We start from the raw sequence: 23562 nt of genomic DNA, 5'->3' as shown, positions 1-23562 counted from the left end.
GTAAATAGGAAGATATATTAATGTGCTAATAAAACACATGAGGTAAAATATACCAATATACATGTGTACATTGCATTCATATGTCAATAAACATAAGTACCATATCTAGTATGTGCTTACATGAATACACCAAGATATCATAATAGACTCTTTGAGGGGTTGATGAACTTGGGGTTAATGGAGTCCAGCCTCCCATGATGCCTCTCATGCTGCAGGTTGCACCCTAGGACTTCTAGGCTCAGCCTGCTGCACCCCAGGTCCTCTCTCTCTCTTTCTACATGGACGTGTATATCAATAATGCTTCCCCCTGATGGATATAACCTCCCCTTCTTCCAGAACCAGTTCTCCTATGCAGGGCAGTCCTCAGCAGCTCTCCCTTCCGTCCATGGAAATCAACCAAGTCCTTATATGAAACAGGGAGCCTATGCATTCCTGAGAAGCCATCTCTAACACCACATTGATCAACTGTGTTGTGTGCTCAGAGCTCAGCATCTCTTTTCCTTTTTGAGAACACACTCAAAGAAACACAGCCCTCTGGGCATTTACTGATGTCTCAGAGGAACAGGAGAGGAACACCTCCATCATGAAAGATGGGCCTCTTTGTTGGAAGGCATAGCCAGCTGTGGAGCCATGGTTTGGAACTCATGAACAAAGTCCCTGACAGTGCTGCCCATTGGGATTTTTGTTTGGTTTTTGTCAACTTTGTGGGGGGGCCACGCTGTTGCCATCTGTCCAGACAAAGCCTATCTTGTTTTCTTTTAACTTGTCTTTAAAAATTCCAGTAACATTGGTATCACTCTTCACACACACACACACACACACGCACACGCACACGCACACGCACACTTAAATGTAGGAAATGTTTATTTTAAACAAAATTCTGTGCCTTTACTCACACTCACAGGCAAATACATACACTAAAAATGCAGAAACTAATCAGGTCCCCATGGTCCCAGCTCTCTGGAGTCTATGCTAGCATGGGAATCCTGTATGTCTTGTGTACTGTCCACAGAAATTATGAACAGAAATAGAATTCGTAGGTTACAGAGTTTAACTGGTTTTAATCAGTCTCCAAGATTCCCACCATGTGAGAGAGAGCCTTTCCCTATATCACAGCCAGGACTGCTCTCAGCTGCCTTTTCAGTTGTTGGAGACAGAGCTGGTGTAAATACTGTGCTTTCATTTGGTTTTCTCTTCCATTATCAAGGTTGACTATGACTATCTTCTATTTTCATTGTTTCACTAGGTGTTTATTTTGTATGTGTGCATCAGAAGTCCCCCTAGGGGTTGGGAGAAAGCTCAGTTAGGAAATTGCTTGCCTTTCAAGCATGAGGATTTGTTCTCCATTCCCAAACCCCACGAAAACAACAACAGCAAACAAAAAATAAAGATAAAACAAAAACAATAAGAGCTGGGTATGGTGGCATGAGCTTGTCATCCTAGCTAGGGATTACAGATTCCTGAGGCTCAGTGGCTACCCAGGCTGGCCTAACCAATGAGAGACTCTAGATCAACAAACAAGGAATGACATCCGAGGCTGTCCTTCACACTTGCATGCACAAACACATACCCAGACCAACACACACAGAAAGTACATCTAAACAAATGAAAACCTCTTTACAGCCCATCAGACAGGACTTTCCTGTGTAAATGAGTAAACTATGATGGAGTTTTCTTTCCCCTGTACTATGAGGATCAGGTGGTGTCTCTTACCACAGTGACGGTGCAGGTTAACACCGCTGAATCAGAACAGTGACGCAGTGTTAGAAGGAAGCAAGGTTTCCTCCCCGCCCACAGTGATTCTGCTGACTTTACTACACAAGGATGAGGATTTGTTCTCTTGGTCTAAGTTTCCACAAGTGAGAGGTTGTTTTGGGAGTCATCCATGCTCCCTGTTATCTCCCCTGGGGCATCTGGGTGACAGTACTCTAGGCATCCCATTTTTCTTGCCGTGCATCTTGGGATTTCTTTGAAAGATGGAGCTGCCTGTCCTCTGAGCACATCTGACTGTCTTAAACCTGCAGAGACCACACAGCTTTTGTCAGCCTTCACATCTCACTTGCATCTTTCATGCTATAAAAAAAAAAAAACAAACAAACAAAAACAACAGTTCCCATTTCTCCTTATTACAGTCCTACTGTGTGCCTTAAGGACTTTTTAAAATTTCTAAAACATTTTAAATATTTTTCTCCCATTAATTCTTGGAGCCTTTTAAGCAAAGTGGGGGAGAAATGCTACTTTCTAGACCTTCTGCTGCACATGTCCTGCTGAAGGCTTTCTAGTTCTTCCCCTGTCTAATAGCTCAAAACAGGCTCCAGCTTGAGCGCTAACTGACATCAGTCTTCGTAACAGGGTTAGCCATTTAAACACCGATTTATTGCAAACATTTCAGATAAAGGTTGTAGTTCAGTTCCTACTGAACTCAGAGAAGCTAAGTAAAAGTAGCCAAAGAAACAAAGGAACACGGGTCATTTTTATTTTCTTCTAAGGTAACGAGAAACAGTCTCCAGCAGTTCAAAGTTGTGTCTGCCTCCCAAGCATCTTCCTTTTCTGTTCCAAAGAAGGCTAGCAAGACATTGTTTGCTCAGGTGTAGAAGGGTAAGGCTGAAAGAGAGATTGCTCGCATGGTAATTGTTTCCCAGTCATAGTACAAGGCAGGTAAAACAGCCAAGGTGGAAGGGTGCAGCCTCCACAGCACTGCAGACGTACCTGGTGGTTACTAACGAAGTATATATGTTCTCTTTTGTATATAGCATCCTCTCGTAGGCAGATTCTCCAGGAAAACAACTTTTAGAGCGGTGTGTTTCTCATTTGAGCAAGCCTCGATGAATTTAAATATACCCCAAAATTTCTTCAAATATACCCCCAAATCCTACTTAATTACATCACAAATACCTCTAAGGAAAGCAGGCATTTTAACATCTTATGCTTTACATGGTTTGGACTGTTGAAAGTGTGCCAAGATTCAATGTTGAGGAAATCCTGCAGCTCAATCCCGAGGGGCCTTCACTACCATGCTTCAGGATGCTTCGTCCTTCCCCAGCCTTTCCCACAGCAGGCAGAACTTCAGGATGCCCTGCTGGCTCTCACTGTCCTTGTTTATTTTTCTAGGTCAACATCAGAGTGTCATTTAATATCAGTTCATCCTGAAGCCCAGGGGCAGCTCAGAGTGAGAGGCCAAACACAGAGCCAAGCTTTTGTGAATGTGCTTCAGTCTGACCTCTAAGTTCTGTTAGGGGCAACATTCGTCTTTCTGTTTTCATGTCACATCCTAAATCTAGGACTGATACCCTTCTCCTGGAGCAGGTGCAGACCTCACCAACAGCCTCATTCACTGCGAGCCCATGCTGGTGGCTGGTCAGAGGTCAGGGGAGTGAATTCCATGTGAGTGAGGCCATCTGTTGCCACCATTTCCCCCATGGATGGGAAGAACCAGGAATTAGATGCCCTACATGCCTGTTCCTATTTATGTCTTGACTGTGACGTCTCAGACATATGAGCCTCATTCTCTATTTTAAGTCATTCTTAAGGACTTCAACATGATCTACTACTTGGAGTATAAAATCTTGTCTGCCGTCATCATTAAGGGCTTTCTTCCAAAAAAAATCATTATGCAATTAAAATGTGTAAGGTATTTATTCCAGAAGATGTGGGAAATAAAAAAGAGAGAAAACTGGTCTATCTCCTGCTGTTCTGGGTGCTTCTATATAAATCAGTAGTCACATGAGCCATAAACACCGTGCATTTCACAGTAGCCTTTAAACCACAGGTTCCTGCAGTATGAGTGGAGGGCTTAGCTGTATCCTATGTACCATGGTCTGCTGAGTCCATATTCTCCAGGCAGGGAGATTTAAAGCCTGCCAAGTCTCTGTGTGAGCAGTCTGGGGCTAGTACGCTTGGCCACAAGCCCAGCAGGTCAGCAGCTTCATGATATTTGCTGTGTTGGAGATGTAGTTGCACACACATGGCCAGTGGCCAGTGAGGTGTCTGGGCAAGTCCTGAGCAGGTCTCATGAGGGTCTGACCAATCAAGTGACATGTCATTGGGACTGAACTCTGATTCAGCATTCACAGGAATTGCCTTCCTATAATGTATAGACATTGAAGATAGGGGTGATTTTGGAAGATGCAGTTCTCCCAAAAGGAGATGGTTTGTTAAAGGGCAGGGTAGTATGCTAAAGAAATGATACATTTGACAAAGTGACTGCCACACAAGAATAGGGACCTGAGTTCAGACCTTCGAAACTTGGCATAGAAGCACACATCTGTAATCTCAGAACTGAGGAGGCAGAGATGGAAAAACCCCTGGGTCTTGCCAACCAGCCTGTCTAGATAGCTCCAGGTTTAATGATGCTGTCTCAAAAGAATTAAAATGGAGAATGATTGAAGAAGATACTTCTTCACACATACATGTACTTTGGTTACCACATATATGTACACATACACAAACATATGTGTACATATGCCCCCCCACAAATAAAATAGAAAATGTCCTGAAGAAAAAGAAGAAACAACAGTGTATAAAACAGGCAAAGAAAGTAGGAAGAAAATGACTGAGAAAAGAGGTGTTCTGTATCCTAGAAGATTTAAAAGGCAAAGGTCTTTGTGCACTTAGTTCAGATCTCAGCACCATAGAATGATGGGTGTTAGGGCCAGCACCTGTAGCCCTTGTGTCTGGGGTAAGAGAGACAGGGATGTCAGGACTCAGTGCCAAAATGCTAAGTCTTTGGTTTACTGAGAGACCCTGTCTCAAAAATTAATGTAGAGAAGCCATCAAACAAAGTCATCCCAATGTCAATATTTGGCCTCACACGTGTTCACAAGCGTGAGCATGCCCACCTTCCACACCACTCCCCAAACTGATTTGAGATAGCATTCATTGCTAATTACCAAAGACTGACCTGCACTCAACCCATGACTTTTTATTAATGTGCCAGACTCTTTTTTTTAAAAACAGAATACAGTTTTTATTGTTGGAGGTGAAAACAGAAATGGATCAACTTGATTCAACACCCCTCATATGAGTTTGGAAGGAATAAGAGTGGAAGCTGGCATTTGCAGTCACGGAAGGCTCTCAGCCCCCACCTTCCCAAATACACAAACCTGGTAATGGGTGACATTTAACCATTATTTACATACTTCTTGCAGAAAGGTTATGTCAAAACCCAGTGCATATCACACTCAGAATCTCCACTCCTGTAATATTGCAAGCTTTTGCTGTCAACAGGATGTGAGAGCTTTGCCTCATTTAAGAGGATGTTCTGAACTAGGTGAACAGTCAGGGTATCCTGATCATGCGGTTCAGCATCTTCAAAAAGTTATGAAAAGAGATGTGGGATGATGATGGTGATTATTATTATTATTAATGATGATTATTTTATCAATATTGTTATTAATTGGTTCAATTTGGGAATTAAGTTTTATACCTCACCAATGCGAGACCTCCATGTTGGACCCTTGACAGAATGTTAACCATTTTGTCATTGAACATGTAACTCTAGCTGAAGCAAGGGATAGCAGCAGTGAAGTGAGGTGGGTAGTTAATCAGCCCAGACATTGAATCTGCTTTAAAGATGTGACCTGTTCTAATAAAGCAGGTGATCAGCACAGTATCAGATAACAAACCTCACTGAGGCCATCTGGGGAAGGGCTTTCCCCTGACTCACTGCTTCTTTAATCAAATGTTCATGTTAGCAATTTTGGACTTTCCTATAAAGACACTACGTTTTGAATATCACTTCTTATCTTCTTAAATATACTAGCCATGATTTCCAATTCAGTCTCAATTGTAGTCTATGATTTTTACAGAAAAACCGACAATCAGGGACAGTGTGTTCCAGTACAGCACTCCCAACTCCAGACATCTCATGTGCTCTGACCCACACCCAACTTCTCACCTCCCCTTAGCTCCCACTATGGCTCTTTGAGCCCTTGTCAGGACCCCTCGTATCTCAGCATCTAGTTAGATCAAGTTGTGATTGATGGGTAACCGGGTGTCATGGCAGTTTAAAATAAGGTGTTCAGAGCAGAGGATTGTTGTCTGAGTGGCATGCATGAGTGAGATTGTTGGCACTGGTTTTCTGGGATATATAATTATTTATTTTTTTGTGTATGAGTTTTTTTCCTTGTATGTATATGTTCCAATCTGTGCTTGGTAATCATGGAGGTCAGAGAAAAGCATCAGAAGCCTGGACCTGGAGTTACTGATGGTTTTGAGCCACCATGTGGGTGCTGGGAACTGAACCTCTAGCAAGAATAGCCACTACTCTTAACCACTGAGCCATCTCTCCAGCTGTGGTCTTGCTTCTTGGTATGCTGAATGCATGCCCCTTGACTTACATTTTAGAAGTGTGGCTTCAAGCCATGTCTGACATTACTTATGAAACTGTAATGGTGTCCCTTATAATTTCATGTGTTGATGAGATAAAGTATTTCAGATTTTTGAAAAGCATTCAGTTTTGGGGTGTGTGTTTGTATATGTGTGTGTGTGCAGGTAGCATATGTTCATCTATGTGCAGGTACACAAACCTATGTGGAGGGCAGAGGAGGACATTGGATATCTTACACCACCATCTTCCATCTTATTCCCTTGAGATAGAGTCTCCATCACTGAACCTAGAGCTAGATGGGCAGCCAGGAAGCCTTAGTAATCACACACACACACACACACACACACACACACACACACACACACACACACTGCTGAGGTTACAAGTGCATACAAGGCCATGCCTGACTGTTTACGAGGATGACAGGGATTAGAACTTGAATCTTCACATTTGTGCAGAAAGTACTCTTACCCCCTGAGTAATCTCCCCAGCCCCTGTCTTGGTTTTTATGTGGATTTAAATGCTGCTTCCTTTGTACCTAATTTTTTCTCTCTACTGTTGGAAAATGCACGTATCTTTCTTCTGTCTTAAAACTCTCCCTGTGTAAGGGATCATTGCTATAGTTCACAGTTATTGGCACTCTACCCCCTAAACTTGTTTTGTCATTAAATGGCTATATAAAAAGGCTGTTAGGCTGTGAAGATGTCTCAGGAAAGTGCGTATCTTATAAGCATAAGAGCATGAGTTGAATCCCTGATACCTACACAAAACAGACCAGTATGGTGATGCGCACTTCTAATCCCAGCACTAGGGAGGTAGAGACAGGAGGGTCCATGGGACTCTCTAGCCAACCAGCCTGACATATTTGATGAGCTCCAGACCAAAGGGGGACCCTGTTGCAAAACAGAAAAACTGCTTCTGAGGAACAATAGCCTAGGTTGCTCTCCTGTCTATGTGCATACATGCTCTCATAAGAACACACACACACACACACACACACACACACACACACAAATACAAATGCCTTACTGTCCATGTTTGTCATGGTAGATAGAAAATAAACACATATATGCTTTTCCTTTCTATTAACACTCCTAGGGAAATTTAATTCTTTAAATGTGTTTTTGTTATTTCTCCTCTTAAGGGCACATGAACTGAATCAAACACTTAAAACTTCACTTAGATGCTGCCTCAGGTTATTGAATCACTATGATGACTGATTAAGGACTTGAGGCTTTGGTTGCCATTTCATAGATAGGGAAACCAAGGCCCAGAGATTGGTTAAATGGAGATCTTAAATAGCACAGCTAGATGGGCAACTATTCAGGACAGTTCCAAAGCTCTTGTCTTAGAGAACTGATCTCCTATTCTGAGGGCATGCGCCAAGCCAGCAGTAAGGGCCAGTGTTTGTCTAAGTATGACCACCACAGGGGTTCTGTGTGTAAGAAACCAAAGATGAACAGTGCAATCCTCTATGATACAAAGCATTAAAATCCACTCACTGTCAATACTGTCTGCATACATAGTAAACAAGATGTAAAGATGTAAAGAAATACAAATGTCCTTGGCCCGTTGATATTTTCCCCAGCCTGCTGAGGCTGTGAATCATCACATCTCACCTGTCCGTTCCTGTCTATAGCACCCCAGAGTGTATCCTCCTGAGGCCCTGCCTGTTAGCATCAGATCAGCTCTTTGTAGCCCCAAAGCCATGACCCCATATTGAGAAACCAATGCTTTGGACATTGGCTGTGCTTACTGGTACCTTCAACTGTTTTTGTTTCTACATTTCTCTAGTTAAGATGAAACTCAAGCCTCCTAAAGAGTAGACCTTCTAGCTCTGGGCCATGTTTGCAGTTCTGGCAACTGCTTCTGAGAGAATGTAGTAGCATCAGTAATAATGTCAAGTCCCCAAGTAGCCATGACCCTGCTGTGTTGCTATCTGCTGCCTATGTCTTCCTGAATACTGCACTTGGCAGAGACCCATACACTATGTTTATTGCTAGGCTTATCGCATACAGTGGGGGCCAAGCACATGCCAGGTGCCTACTGAACAACATTTCTTTAAATGAATGAATGATTGAATACCTGGTTCTCTGCTTAGACTTCTCAGCTGTGTCCCTTACATCTCCCTTGAGTTGATGATAGAGCTAAATCTATAGTGGGTTAATAAACAGACCCTATGGATACCAGATTGCTGTTTGATTCCCCTTCTGTCAATTCATCTGGCATAGTGTCTTTTTACCACAAGTCATTTTGAGCTTTAGAAGCTTAGTTTGTATCATATGTTATTTCCAAGCCTTCATATTTTAAAAAAAAAAAGTTTCTTTTTACTTAAAAAAAGTACATACAAAAAATACAATAATGGCTAGCAATACAGGCTCCAATCTCAGCCAGATGGAGATGGCTTGAGCCCTCCTGAAAAGACCAACTGATTCCAAATTGAAGTGCAAAGCACCTTGCTGGAGGCTCCATTTCCTCACCTGCAGGGAGGTTATGGACAGTATATTAATAAACTGCCCATTCCTAGGGTTCAAACCTGGTTCCTTTGGCTCTACTTTGACTAAGAGTCTCTTAGGTCATCAAAGAAGGTGATAAGGAAGCATGGTCTTGAGGCAAGAAGACAGTTTATGGAGGAATTAAAATAAGAAAGAACCATCTAGACGGTTTCACTGGGTCCCTGAGTGGACAGACTGACAGCACAACACATTCCAACAACATAAGCACCTTGCCATGGGTCCGTTCATAAATTAAAATGCTATATACGGAACATGCGAGATTAAGGGGTGAGGAACACCCAAACTACCTAAGATAAGTAGCTGCAACGTGTGCTTGTTATTAGTTAGTCATGGAGATGAGCTTGAGTGCTGACACTGGACCCCACGATCCTGCTTGCCCTGCAGCGCCAGTGTGGCCAAGCAGGAGAACAAGAGCCTCTGTCACACACCATGTGTAAAAACAGACACGCCAGGCCCAGAGCACTCTTAAGGCCTTCACACGGCAGAACAGTTCAAACGTTGCCAGCCAGAAATAAATTCTCTGTTTAAAGCTATATTGAGTGAAATTAGATGAATCATATTTGTGGAATGATGAATGAGCTCTGCTGTGCATTCAGCATGCTGAGGAAATCTGAGTGACAAAGGTCCTCTTGCCAGCGTTCTGTAGCTCATAGACTCCTGGGCTGTACCCATGGGCCACTGCACACGCTTTGGGAAATGGCTTAAGATAGAGTGAAGTACCAGCCACTTATTATTGTCTTCTCTCTGTTACTTTTGTCTTCCTAGTGCCACCTTTCATTCAACCTTTTGAGTTCCCAAGATTCTCCATTGGGCAGAGGGTCTTCATCCCATGTGTGGTGGTCTCAGGGGACTTGCCAATCACCATCACCTGGCAGAAGGATGGGCGGCCGATCCCGGCAAGCCTCGGGGTGACCATTGACAACATTGACTTCACCAGCTCCCTGAGGATCTCCAACCTCTCCCTGATGCACAATGGGAATTACACCTGCATCGCCCGGAACGAGGCTGCAGCAGTAGAACACCAGAGTCAGCTGATTGTAAGAGGTGAGTGGAGAGATGACGCCCACATGTCAGGATCCCACAGCGACAGGGCTCTAAATACTGTGAAAAGAATCAGGAACGGAAATTCTCCATTCCCACACTGAAAGAAAAAGGAGGAGAAGACGCACAGTTATACAAATCAAGAAGGAGTTCCTAAGAATTAATTAACAAAAAAAAAAAAAAAAAAAAAAAGAAGGAGTTCCTCTAAATTCTGAAACAAAGTTACGTTTGTCTAAGCTCTAATGTCCAATAATACAGCTGGGTAACACATGCAAGGGAAGGCTGCAGAGTCTGGAGAAGCAGGGTTTCCACTCAACACGTGTTTTTAAAGGGAAAATTTTGTTAGCCCTGACTTTCTTATGTTAGTTTTGTATAAGGCTCTTTAATCATATATCTTATCATTTGGATTCATAGCTGTTGAAACGAACACTTATGGGGCTGGAGAGATAACAGTGAAGAGTGTGTACTGTGCTTGCAGAAGACCAAATTTTGTAACCAGCACTGGTCCAGTAGCTCTCAGCCACAACTGTAACTCCAGCTCCAGGATCTTGAAGCCTCTGGCCTCTCATGGCACCTGTGCTCACAGATTTCCCCAAACCCCAACGCTCCACGCACATAATTAAAAGTAAAATAAGTCCTTTAAAAATAACATTGACCAGTGCTGTATATCATCACAGCTTTTCTAAAGAGCCACATCATGGCAGTGATTTTACAAAAACTACCCTCTTTGCTCCTTACTTCTATTTAGTGTTAAATACGTCAAGCTTTTTGTGATGGTTTAAATTAAGATTACTGTCCTAGTATCTATGGACAGCAATTAAAACAGGATAGCCTAGTATATCAAAAACACTGGCCGTGATCTCAACCCTCCTAAGATGTACTGGTTTTGCTTCACATCTTTGCTGCAGACACCAGAGTCTCGTGATGGTTCAGGCTGCAGGTGTGACACAGTAGTCATTACCCATCATGCTGTCAAGCACAGATTTGAAATGATTTCATGGTTCTCTCAGGGTGCAATAGTTGTGCACATTGAGAAGGTAACTATGAAGGAAAGGTTTACGTGAATACTGATCATCTGCTCTTTTAAATCCCAAAACAGTGGGGTCTCTGTGCAGTTATTATCTTCAGGACCATCAATAGCAGTCTTCCTTGAGCAGAGGGTCCCCTGTCCTTCCTTAGTCTGGAGCTGTGTCCTCTGACACCTCTCCTTTTCTGACAGAAATGAATGCATTTCTTAATACTCACCAACAAAGCACAGAGAACACTGTGCACCTGGAAGTCATGGGAAGAAGCCAACTTCACACATTTGGAAAATAAATAAAACAAAACCAAACAAAAACACTCTTATAATTAATAAGCAGAAAACCAGATCTTCATTTAGAAATAAACAACAGATACACATTGACTATGGGAATCAGGAAACTTCTTCCCTTCCCCCTACTTTTAAAAAGATAAATGAAAATGGGAACCTCATTTTGTCTCTGCTTCTCAATTCTTCCTCCAAGCAGAATTAACCATTGTTTGTGAAGGACATAACAGTGCCTTGACTGTCTTCAATATAATCTACTCTGAAGGATCGAGGTCAGGAAATAAAAACAGTAGATTAAAAAAAAGAGCATGCTGGGTTTTTTAATCATTATTTTTATTATTATTACTTGCAATAGTAGAAACAGCAACCAGATCAAGGTCAGCTGAAACAGAGTTGACCTCACTCTTCAAGTTACAGATTGATTTAAATCTCATTAGTCATGGACTTGTTCTTCAAAAATTAGCTTCTGTTAAGTGTGCAGTGTGTAGGCAGGTGGGTAACAGAGCTATGAGGATGGAATGTGTGTCACATACTGGCCACTGTGACTTGAAAAGTCAAAGAGAACAAACAAGGTGCTGTGGAGGACAGAATCTTATATGAACTGCAACATGCAACTCCCAGATCATTAAAGGTCACATGTGTGTGATTTCTGATCCTAAGCCAGATCCATTAAATGATGAACATTGAAAATATATCTATCTCCCATCTCTGTGGGAAATTAACTTTTTCCACAAAATCACTGATAAATGATTCTCATATTTTGCCAAAGTTTACAGTGTTACAGGGAGCTGGAAAGACTGCTAAGGAATCAGTTGTCTTAGAGGAAGACCAGGTCTCTACCACTCATCACCACTCATGAAGTTTACAGTTTGACTCTGACGTGTCCTCTGTTGGTGCCCTAGGTTTTGACCATGTGGTTACTTCACAAATCTACTCTTCATGCCCAGAGACTCTAACCAGGGTGTTGACATAGACTGGTTTATTTATTTTTCCTAATAGTTCTTTGAAAACTTTGAACAATGTGTTTTGGCCTTATCCACCTCTTCCCAACTCATCCCAGATCTACCCACCCCTCTTCCTTACCTCCCCCCTCCCTAAATTTTGTGACTCTTTTTTCTTTTGTGTCTTTTTTTTTCTTTAACACTTATCAATTTCAATTTGTGATGCCCATGTACTCTTGGATGTGTGGCTTTCCTCTAGAGTGTGGTCCACTTACAAGGAGCTGCATCCTTACAGAAAACTGATTGTTCCTCTCCTAGTAGCTATCAATTGCCAGTAACTTCTCAGCTAGGAGTAGAACTTGATGCCCACGTTCCCTCTCCATACTGTTTTTTTTTTTTCTTCCTTTTGGTTCTGGTTTAAGCATACGGTTCATTCTGTCATGATCACTGTGAGTTAATAAGTGCAGTTGGCCTGTAGTATCCTGGGGACATTGTTTCCTTATATTCATCTGCTTCCTCTGGCTCTTACTGTCTTTCTGTCCCCTCTTCCATAATTGCCCTCAGCCTTGGGAAGAGGTATATTACATAGATATCCCAACAGGACTAAGAAGTCTTCGTTTTCTTGTTCTCTGAACCTTGGTCAGTTGTGGATCTCTATGTTAATCACCATCTGCTATAAATAGGTTAACACAGAGACCCACAGCTGCTCAAGCTTCTCTGGTAAGAGTTGAGAGATACACATATCTATGGACATAATGATAAGTCATTAGGAACTGGTTTAATAGTATGTCCATTTCTGGCCCAATAATGATGCAGGTATAGGTTTCATCTTGTGGGGTGAGCCTTAAATCCCATCATAAAACAGTTGGTTACTCTCACAATGTTTGAACCACAATTTTACTAGTCAGTATGTCTTGCCAGGCCAGTCATTGATTTGTAGCTCCCAAGATCCATTGCTTGGTAAGACTGATGATTACTGCTTTCCTCTGTTGGCCTTCATAGAACTTTTGGCACTATGTAAGCTAGCCAGTAGGGATGATGCTTCCAGGTGTGCCCCAGATTGACATCTCCATGTTCTATGATTCAAACATGGGGTGTCTTCAGTAATGGGGTCTTACTGTCACATTCTGGAGAGCAACCAATAGCATTGGCAATAACCTATAATATTTGTGGATCTATATAGCCTCACTGGCCAACAACTCCAAAAGACTGTTCCTGGTACTGTGACATTTATCAGTGATTTGGGGGAAAAAGTTAATAATTTCCCACAGAGATGGGATAGTAGAAGCACTGTTGCCATGTTATATGGTAACTCTGTTTTTAATTCTTTTTTATATGTGTGTATATATAATAGGAAGTGTCTACAGTAGTAGGTTTTAATTATCACACTGCTGCTATGTGAGAGATGGGCTGAGCTAAAAGGCATGAAGAGTCATTCCTAGTGATAGCCCTCCACCAGCTTTGTCCCCTACCCCAAAGTCCCCATGACCTCCTAAAACAGTACCTCCAGCTAAGATTCCAGTGTCCAAGTGCTAGGAGCCATCCCTGGCAGTGGATGGGTCCTGCATAGGGTGTAAGGAGTCTGTGGGAGAAGGAAGTGAGCCACGCCATGGTGAGCAGGAGAATCTTGCAGCCTGACTGACTAGCAGCCAGAGTGTTTATTTATACAGAATTTAGTTAACAGGGATACATTCATGATGTTCTAAAACATAGATCATATCATTTTTGGTTTGGGACATGTATTTCGCTTGCTTTTGTTCATCTTTTAGTCATTATTAATAAACTATGAAAGAACAGAGTTATCATTTCCAATCATTTTCCCTCAAGTTTTGACATCATTAATAAGCAGAGTTATCATTCTTACTCATTAACCCCATAACCCAATTTTTGAGAATCTAGAGGCGTATGACAGTGTGTGCTCAGGCTGGTTGCTTTGGTTGCTTCAAGGACACTAGACCAAAACAAAATCTTCAATCACCCTGGGCGTTTTGCCATGTCTCAAGCAATGTATTATTAACTCTTAGTGGTCAGAGTGTCAGAGTGCCCAGGAAAAATCTTCAGGCTAAAGCTACTGTAGTTATTATTCAAATTCTGACATAATACAATCATTGTTCACATTTATATCTTTATTGGATTTGTTTATATGTCTAGTACTGGCATTTTGTTGTTCCTTGGTCATATGTCATTATAGTGGCTCTACATGAGCTAACTTCTAAAAGAGGGAACCTAACACCTCATACTTTTATCATCTTTCCACTCCATACTTTACTTATCAATATGTCTCTATGTAGGGCAGAGTTGTATGCCACGTAATTGTCTTAATGTACAGTGGGAAGAGCCTTGTAATCTCAACTGTGGACAATTCCTCTAGCCCACTGAATTTTATTGACCTTTTAAATTTTACTTTGTTTTGAATATCTTGTTCCAGTGTAAGTACAGGGATAGATGTTTCAAGAATGCCTCATAGCCTCATTAAGAGACCCCTGGCTTCTTTATGTGTCACAACCTCCAAGGCATAAGGAAGACCTTCAAGTAGATAAGGATATCTCCCTCAAAGTGTGGGGGGTGGGAATAGTATGTTCAGGACTTTTCTGGGTGAGCTTAGAAGCAGCATTCCTGGGAGAAGGCGTAAATGATTCATAAGAAATTTTCCATCAATCCAATATCCTCAAATTGTTCAAATATTAAAAGTGCCCCAAGTATGTAAAAGGTGGATATGAAAACCAAAAGTGGCATGGCAGCCATCATGTGGCTCAGCTTTGCTGGATCTTTGTCAAGCAGCTGTGCTGGCTTTATGACTTCTGCCATTCCATTCAGATATGGCTGTGCCATCCAAGTACATGAGTGACGTTTTGCATTCAATCCACAGCACATGTTTGTCTAATAACAAGGCAAAGAGAGTGTCACAGGCCTCATGGTGAGGGGAGAGGTGAGGGTATAAGCCTAAGACATTTCAGCCTCCTAGTAATATCATAAGATATTATTATATTCTCCTAGTAATATCATAAGATATACCCATAAAGTCTCACCAACATGACAGCCTAAACATGAGCTGAACAAAGTCAGCAACAGATATCCAAAGTGGATGGGGAAAAGCCCACGGGGCCTCAACTGTACACAAAGAGCTACAGGAATGCTGAGGATGGGGTAAATAGTCTCCCCAGGGAAAAAGCACACCAATTGGTAATCCAATATCAAATGGTCAAACACAGAAACATACATACAGTAACAACATTACAGACTGAGCAGGTTATACTTAGGAATATATGCATCCAATAAAAATGAATGGAAAAAAAGAGGCCGTGAATTTGAAAGAGAGCACATAAGTATTTGCGGGAGGGTTTGGAGGGAGGAATGGTGAATCTCAATTAAAACTGAACTAAAAAATACAACATAACCAGTTTGGGAATTTATATCTATCATGCAGATTTCATGACAGGTCATTGTCCTGTCATAAAATCAAGTCACCTTGAATAGTTTGTAACTGGCTACTGAGTCTGGAGAGATTGCTCAGCAGTTAAGAGCACTGGTTGCTCTTGCAGTTGACCCATGTACAATTCCCAGCACCCACGTGGAGGCTCACAACCATCAGTGACTCCTTCTCCAGAGGATCTGATGCTCCTTCTGGCCTCCAGCACTGCATGCATAAAGTGCATCAATATACATACAGTCAAATTACACATGCACATGAATAAAAAATGTAAAATCTGATGAAACAAGCAAAGAACCCTACAAGTAACCAATTTCAAGGTCCTTCTGGCTGTTTTTTAAAGTTCAATTTATTATGTACACAGTGTTCTGCCTGCATGTGTGCCTGCAGGCCAGAAGAGGGCACCACATCTCATTATAGATGGTGGTGAGCCACCATGTAGTTGCTAGGAATTGAACTTAGGTCCTCTGGATGAGCAGCCAGTGCTCTTAATCTCTGAGCCATCTCTCCAGCCCCTCTTCTGGCTATTTTTGTCTCATTATTTCATCAAGATAATGACTAAAATTAAAGAAACTGCCAAAAAATGTCAGATATGAAGCTCAGTGAATACTTTCTCTCTTAAAGTCTTTATCCATGGCAGTCTTTGTTTTGGTTTCTTAAGAATCTTCCTAGTGATGTTTTCAGTGTTTTTGTGTTTTATTTTCTGAAGAGAAAAGAAACTATTCTTGGCTGTAAATTCTTAAAACAACCATGGATATTTGTAAATCTGACACTTTATACTTGTTTTCAAATGACTATACTTTCTAATTTTATTTCATTCCTTGCTGCTTCTATCACTAGCAACTATTTACTTGGCATACAAACTTGCCAGCACCTGGAGTAGTCGCTGAGGTGGCAGAAGCTCATCTGGCTGCAGGGAGCTTCTGGACCAGTAGGACAGAGACACTAACAGACCAAACAACATCGCAAGCAGCATACCCTCCGCCAAAGGAAGAAGGGCTACTTCACTTGGTTTAGGGGACACATGCAGTGATTCCTAAGGGGAACAAGGGGGGGACCTGAAGTTTTAGCAAACAGCCACTAGATGGGATGACAGCAAGGAAGACATGTTCTGGAAAGCCTGTTGCCTGTAAGGGAGGAGGGTGGCAGAGAGCAGAAGGTGCTAATTGAGGTACATGTGGAAGATCAGCTGCATGGCTGACTTGACTACACACTCAAGGTCCTGGGTCCTAAGGAAAGTCTCAAGGCCATAGGAATCAATTAGAAGCATGGATCACCTTCTGGAATGATGTGAGCTGGCAAGCACAGAGGCCTACAACAGAAGACTCCCTGTTCCCCATGAGAAGCAGAGACGTGGGATGGTGGCTGCAGGAAGGACCCGGAGTCCAGGGTCATTGCAGAAACTCCTTTGTTGTCCTTGGTGGCCATTTGTGTCAGGTCTGTGTGAGAAGGGTTGATGACACATCTCCCCAAGGGAGCAGCCAGCCCACCACTGTCCTGGGTGTTTGAGCTGTCTTCCTGATGGTCCCATCCCCTCTGTCCTTAATACAAAGTAGCTGAGGAAAGGCGTGCTCTCCAGGCTCACACCCACTGCAAGCGGCAGCCCTTTTCTGGGGTCTGGAAACTGTGCAGCTGTGCTCAGAATTCCAGCTTTTGATGTAAATGGCCAAGTTGAGTCAGGAACTTTTTAATCACTGCTTTAGCTACAGCTTGTACTGACTAAATGGAAATAGAAATTTTAGGTGAAATTAAGACTCTTCCTGCTCACTGTCACTGTTCAGAGAGCATTCCACATTGAAAACTGGGGCCTTAGTCAATAACTTCAGAGCACAATCTGGCACTTGGTTCATGAAAGATGCAAACATTAAATTGATACATCACATGAAAGTACAAAAAAAAAGTATAGCAAATTGCTCTGTGCCTTTTACTTTAATCTTTCACTGGAATTGAGGAATGTCTCTCTCTTAGATGCTTTAAAGTCTTGGTCTGAGATGTAGCTTGGGAAAAGGAGAAATAGAATGAGAAGTTTAGAGGTCTTGAGATTGCCTGTCACTGAGAGGGTGGTTTGGGACTCTTAGAGTGACAGGCTATTAATTACAAGAGCAAAACATACCTTGATAACAGGGAGATTGGTGTTCTTGATATGATCACAGACGACTTTGCAGAGGAATGCACTCTGTGGGCCCTGATATGTAAGCGGGTTCAGGGAGAAAAGGAAGGTGCAGACATAATGCTAGAACTTTCTGTAGAGTGACCAGGCCCACATTGCTGCATGTGCACTGTCTGCGTGAGCTTGGAAACATGGCTGACTTCTCTGAGCCTTGACCTTATCTATACATAGTGTGAGTTACCCTGTGACTTCAAGGGATGTAAGGAGCTAACAAACTTTTTGGCTGAAGCATGTGGTTTCCAGAAGAGCCCCCATATATCCCCTGAGCTTAGTAAACATCCTGTGATCAAAACAGTACCCAACCTCCTGCACTTAGATTCTGTTCTCACAGGGTGCAGAACCTGATATGGGAGACAGTCAATCAGAGAAGCAATACCAAGCAGCTGTAGTAAAAGTGTGTGTGTATGTGTGTGGGGGGGGGTGGGTACGGATGAGGGTGAGGGTGGAGGGTTCAGAGAGGGGTGAGCTTTCAGCTGAGACAGAAGCAATGATAGACATATGTCAAACACAAAAGTCATGGAGAAGATTGTCAAAGCCCAAAGCAAGACCATCCTAGGGACCAGTGAATGGGAAGAACTTTGGAATGGCTTCAGAAAAGCCTGTGGGGTCAGGGGTTGCTAAGAGCCTGCAAAGCAGTGTAGGAACCTGAGCTTGATCAAGGGCCAGTGGGAGCTTGTGATGACTTTCCAAGCATCCTTTACGTCGCTGGGTGGATAAGGGATTCAAGCGGGGCACTGGTGACAGGAATGGCACCAGACGGAAATGACAAACAGAGGCAGCTAAGACAAGGAACAATAGTGCCCTCGCCACCTATTTTTATTTCTCTTGAGAGCAAGGTGTAATCAGAACTGGCTGCAAATCATTTAGTTGGGATGTAAATCCTGCATTCCAGAGTAAGAGAGTAGGAAAGATTAAGATCAAAGAAAGCATTAAAAGTTGCTTAAATAAGTGAGTTGTCTTTGTGATCAGCTAGAACTCATTCATACCTGATGCTTTCTAAGGAGACATCCAGAACAGTGATTATTAAAGTGTAACTTCAGGACCAACAGCCTCAGCATCACCTGGGAGATGATAAGAAAAGCAAAATCTGAGATTGTACCTCATGCCCATGAGGTTCCCATTCTCCCTGTGATGGGGAAGGTTAGGATATGGTTTGGTTATGAGCTCAGTAGTATATATTTCCTTCCGTGGTGTCTCAAGTAGCATTGTATATGAATAGTGGACAATTGAGTCATTAGTTATTCTCTTTACCATAAAAATTCAGAAACCTGTTTATTTGTTTCTCAGGTTTTCATGAAATCATGAATCAACGTGGAAATCAGAGGAGGGAGTTCTATTGTGAGAGAGAAAAGCCTACTTAGGGAGCCCACGGGCTATCCTCGCCAGTTTGTGGAAAATTCTTGAATAATGACATAGGAGAATTATTCTACTGATCAGGGACCATTTCCATCTGTAATTACACTATACTTACCATGTGTTAATATCCCATATAGACATCTTTGATGAGTTTTTAAGCAGAATTTTTTAGCTTAAAGCCAAATTGAGTGGAGGGTCATGGATGAGTGATAACGGAGAGTGTGCCAGCTGGATGTCTCATCCAGTAAAAATAGAACTCTTCCTCTCGGCAGAATTAGCTGCAGATTTGCCTCACACACCATGGACCATGAGTCTAGTGTGGTGTTTTAATTTTTAACCTACCCTGAAGATTGCTGATCATTTTTATTACATGCAGTGGTACTCCCATCGTCCTGGAACTTGAGAAACAGAAGCAGGAGGGTAGAGAGTTTGAAACCAACTTGAACTCTATAGCAAAACCTTGTCTCAAAAATAAAACAAAACTAACAACATGAGCTGGAGAGATGGCTGAGCAGTCAAGAACACTGATTGCTCTTCTAAAAGACCCAGGTTCTATTCTCAGCTCCCACTTGACAGCTCACAGCCATCTGTAACTACAGTTCTAGGGGCCCAATGCCCTTTTCTGACCTCCTTGGTCCCTAGACCCATGACATTCAGGAAAAATTTTTAAATTTTTAAAAGAAATATTTTTTTAAAGGATGGGAGGAAGAAAGAGAGGGAGAAAAGATGGGGGTCGGGGAGAAATGAGAAAAAGAGAGAGAAAAATAGCCATGTATAATCTCTAGTGTTTTCCTAGGAATAATCTCCTGGCCTTAAGGCATTTGACTTTTATTAATTCATTCTAAGTATATATACATCTGATTCAATTCATTTTTCTCAAAATGTTATTTACATGAAGTAAAGTTGCTGGTCAGTTTACAAATATTCAGGATCCCATTGCTATGTGGAGTACTTGTTTCAAAACTGGGCGTCTGAATTTACTAAATGAAGCAACTCTTAGAATCATTTCTTTCTTCCAACAAAGTCCTGAACTCTCTGAATCTCAACTCGTTTTCTCCTGAAAAATAGTCCTATGAAATGAGTACCACAATTATCCCTAATTTGCATATTAGGAAGTTGAGCCATTTTGTAAACTTTACAAGGTCAAATGCAAGAATCAGCAGAACTAGAGACTGATGTGTTCATCCTGAGCTGTGTTCTTCTTCCTTGCCACTGTTACCTCTTCATGTTTAATGTCTTCTTTAAAAATTCAAACAAAAAAGAACTGGACTAAAAAATGGAAAAAGGAGTTGTTCTCTCCAGAAACATTAGCCTGAGTTCTACCTCCAGCTGCTTCTCTGGTCTTGATATAGTTCCTACATCCTTGGTTACTTCATGGTACAACTAGTCTTCACTGTGGCTTGAATCATTCAGCATGTTTCTAAACTGCTTATTTCAGTGAGATCCTAGATACCTCCAGTCCATAGCATGTGCTAGCTGGAATTCCCATCTCTCTGAACCTCCAAGATCCACACATGTGTCTCAATATTGGGAATTCTAGCATCTAAAACAAGTAAGATTAATTTACCAGGTATGGGAAGGAATGGAGCACCATTTATATGTCACACGTTTAATCTACAATGTATGTAACCCATCTCCCTCACAGGACAGCTATCTCACTGAGAGTCCACCCCACAGGGGATCCCCAGTCTGCTGCAGATGTGCTAAGAGGAGGCCACTGTCAAATGGCACTATTTCTAGAAGAATGTTGACCTGTTCATTAAGACTCAAACACTACTAACCTCCTAGTAGTTTAGCACAAAGCATTGGGCTGTAAGTAAAGAGCTGAGTATGATATAAGTCCAGATGGATCTATCCAGCACCTTCCAGAATTCACTACATAACCAGGTTCTTAATCTCACTACACTCAGTACACTAGAGTGATCCTGGCACCTTCCATTAACCAACCTCCATGGCTATACTTTGGCCCTGCCCACTGCACATCTATTAGAAAAGTGGCTCGTGTGTCCTGGTGAGATGTCTGGGGCAAAATGCATCACCATGCCGTGCTTTCTGCTACCCCTGGGGAGTGCTTGTCAGTTCCTTCATCTCCGCTAGAAGAAAGTCAGCAAGACTTTGACCAGTTCCTAACCGAGGAAACACTCATCCTTGATAAGTACAAGGGATGTATGTTGGGGAACAACATACATTTTACCTCTTCATTATATAGTGGATATTATCCTATTCTGTGTGGAGTGAATTCCTTGAGTGTCACATGTCCTTGGGTTGGCCAGTGCCCCTCACATCTATGAAAGGCCAGTTTCCCTACTACAAAACAAAATTTTCACTAAAAACAATTTGTAGAAGATCCTCCAGGACCCAACCTGTTTCTCCCACTTGTCCTGAACTGCAAACATGGCTATTGCTTTTATATTTGTGTGAAATATTCTTTTTACTTGAAGGTTTACAGAGATAATTGTTTCATAATATCACAGCTTTAATCAGTGGCCCTGTCTGAATGACAACATTTCTCTTTTCAGTTCCTCCCAAGTTTGTGGTCCAGCCCCGGGACCAGGATGGGATCTACGGCAAAGCAGTGATCCTCAATTGCTCTGCAGAGGGTTATCCTGTGCCTACAATTGTGTGGAAATTCTCAAAAGGTATGAAGTAGCTTGAACTGTTTATTGTGTGCTAAACATACAGCATGTTGTCAACAATACTTGTGCTTTTGGAGATATTTCTCGCAGGTAGACATGTCATCTTCTCTCATAATCCTTCTCATATACACCCCAGTGGATCACTCAGGACTTATCATTCAAATCACAAAAGACTTTCAACACCTGGGAAATACTACCTTCTCATCTGTGTAATGACCACAGTTTACTTAGCGACTCAAACACAAACACAAGGAGGGAGGCACCGGTATTGGAATTATTCATTGTTGGAAATTATTCCTTAGATACCTGGTGCTCTGTGCTTTTTTTTTAGAGAACTAAAGTTAAAATAACTGACTTTTCAGATTTATCTGGGTAACCTAGAACAGTACTTACTGTCACCCCAAGGTGATGCTTTCAGCAACAGTCCTCATGTGAGTGACAGGAGTTCCCCCGCTCCCACACCTCACACCCCATGCCTTCTGTTCAAGGGGATGATGGCTCAGCGTTTGTAAAATTGCAATGTGTGCCATGGATGCTGAAGGTAATACCATTTTAGACATCAGAAAAATCATTTCCATTCATGATACAGTCTTCTCCAGGCAAGTTCCCCCAACTGTTCCGAACAGGGAAATTCTCTGTTCACATTCAGTGATTTATTCATCCAGTCACCAAGAGCCAGACATCTACTGAGAAATGAGTCAGCCAGTCAGTCATGATCTTTTTCCCACCCAGCGAAGATGTGTTATTCATGTTTAATCATCGTGAGTATATTTGTTTCCCTGTTCGCTTAACTGCAATTTGCATTCTAGGCATTTCTTTTTACAGTAAATTATTTTCTTCCTGTGTAAACAACCACAATGGAAGGAAAAGCAAATGGTGAAGTTGCCGTCACCTTCTTGGTGTAGATCAGCTGAGAGACCAAAGGGGCTTCAGGCAGTGACTCGGAGAGCAAGAGAATTAATTAAAAAGGAAAGAAAGAAAACCCTTCCCTGTTGTAGCTCTTCTTCCTTCCACCTGTGGGAATCAACCTGTTCAAAGATAAAAGCTGCTACTTCGTCTCTTCCCCTGAGGCTTACTTTAAGCTGCCTCTGGAGCCCCATGTTGCATGATCATATTGAAATGGACAAACAGAACAAATTTAATTTAGCTCCTATCCACAGCATATTTGATTGTGTGAACATTTTCTTTGGCATTTACCGTCAGAATTATTTTTAATGTTGCCACTCCCATGCATTCTCTGCTTCTCCCTGATGCTATTTCCAGACGTTTGCACCTCTGCAGCAAACCTCTTTTTATCCACTTCAGTGCCCATGAGAGTAATTGTCTTGTGCAGGTAACTTCCTAGAAGTGACCTAGCGTGACTCCATGGAAGGCCCTTAGTCTGTGTTAGCCAGGGGGAGTTTGCCCCCAACAGTGTCAGGGTATGTGTCCCTTTTTCTCTTCAATAGATAAGTTCTTTTTCCTTGTTGTGTATCTCTACACTCTTGTGAGAATGGCTTCCCCTTTTCTTTTGCATATTTAGATTACTAAATGTGTTTAAAAAGTTTCCTTCCTTGTTAACTGACATTTCTTTTGGGGACTTTCTGAGACCTGGTGCTCTCATGCATGTCTCTGTGTCTTATTTGTTTGTGAGCACACTCTGTACAGAATACACACTCCTTGACTGGTTAGGATGTTACTCACATATAAGATAAAAAATTTTATCTTTTGTCATCACTGATACCCACATTAAATCATAGTTGAATTTTCATCCATAAATTTCCCATGGAAATTCAGATTCTTGGAGAGAGAAAAGGAAACCAGTGTAAAAAAGAAGTCTCTAGAAGGTGAAATGT

At 42.0% G+C, this 23562-nt stretch overlaps 1 protein-coding gene across 3 annotated transcripts in view; it reads left to right on the top strand.

The window, feature by feature from the left end:
• The window catches only part of Dscam (DS cell adhesion molecule), a 593021-nt gene that overhangs the window by 355381 nt on the left and 214078 nt on the right, over positions 1-23562 (top strand). For all 3 annotated transcript variants that reach the window (XR_013043895.1, XM_076549303.1, XM_015999884.3), the window contains exons 9-10: positions 9610-9888; positions 21611-21730. Coding sequence is in view for 2 of the 3 variants with exons in the window: in XM_076549303.1 (XP_076405418.1) it covers positions 9610-9888; positions 21611-21730 (399 nt within the window). In the remaining variant the exon portion in view is untranslated. The remainder of the gene's footprint in view (positions 1-9609; positions 9889-21610; positions 21731-23562) is intronic.

The sequence above is a fragment of the Peromyscus maniculatus genome, chromosome 12, assembly GCF_049852395.1.
Source record: "Peromyscus maniculatus bairdii isolate BWxNUB_F1_BW_parent chromosome 12, HU_Pman_BW_mat_3.1, whole genome shotgun sequence".
In the NCBI taxonomy this organism is placed as follows: Eukaryota; Metazoa; Chordata; class Mammalia; order Rodentia; family Cricetidae; genus Peromyscus; species Peromyscus maniculatus.
The sequence above is the reverse complement of the archived record's forward strand: the minus strand, read 5'-3'. Positions and strand labels throughout refer to the sequence as shown.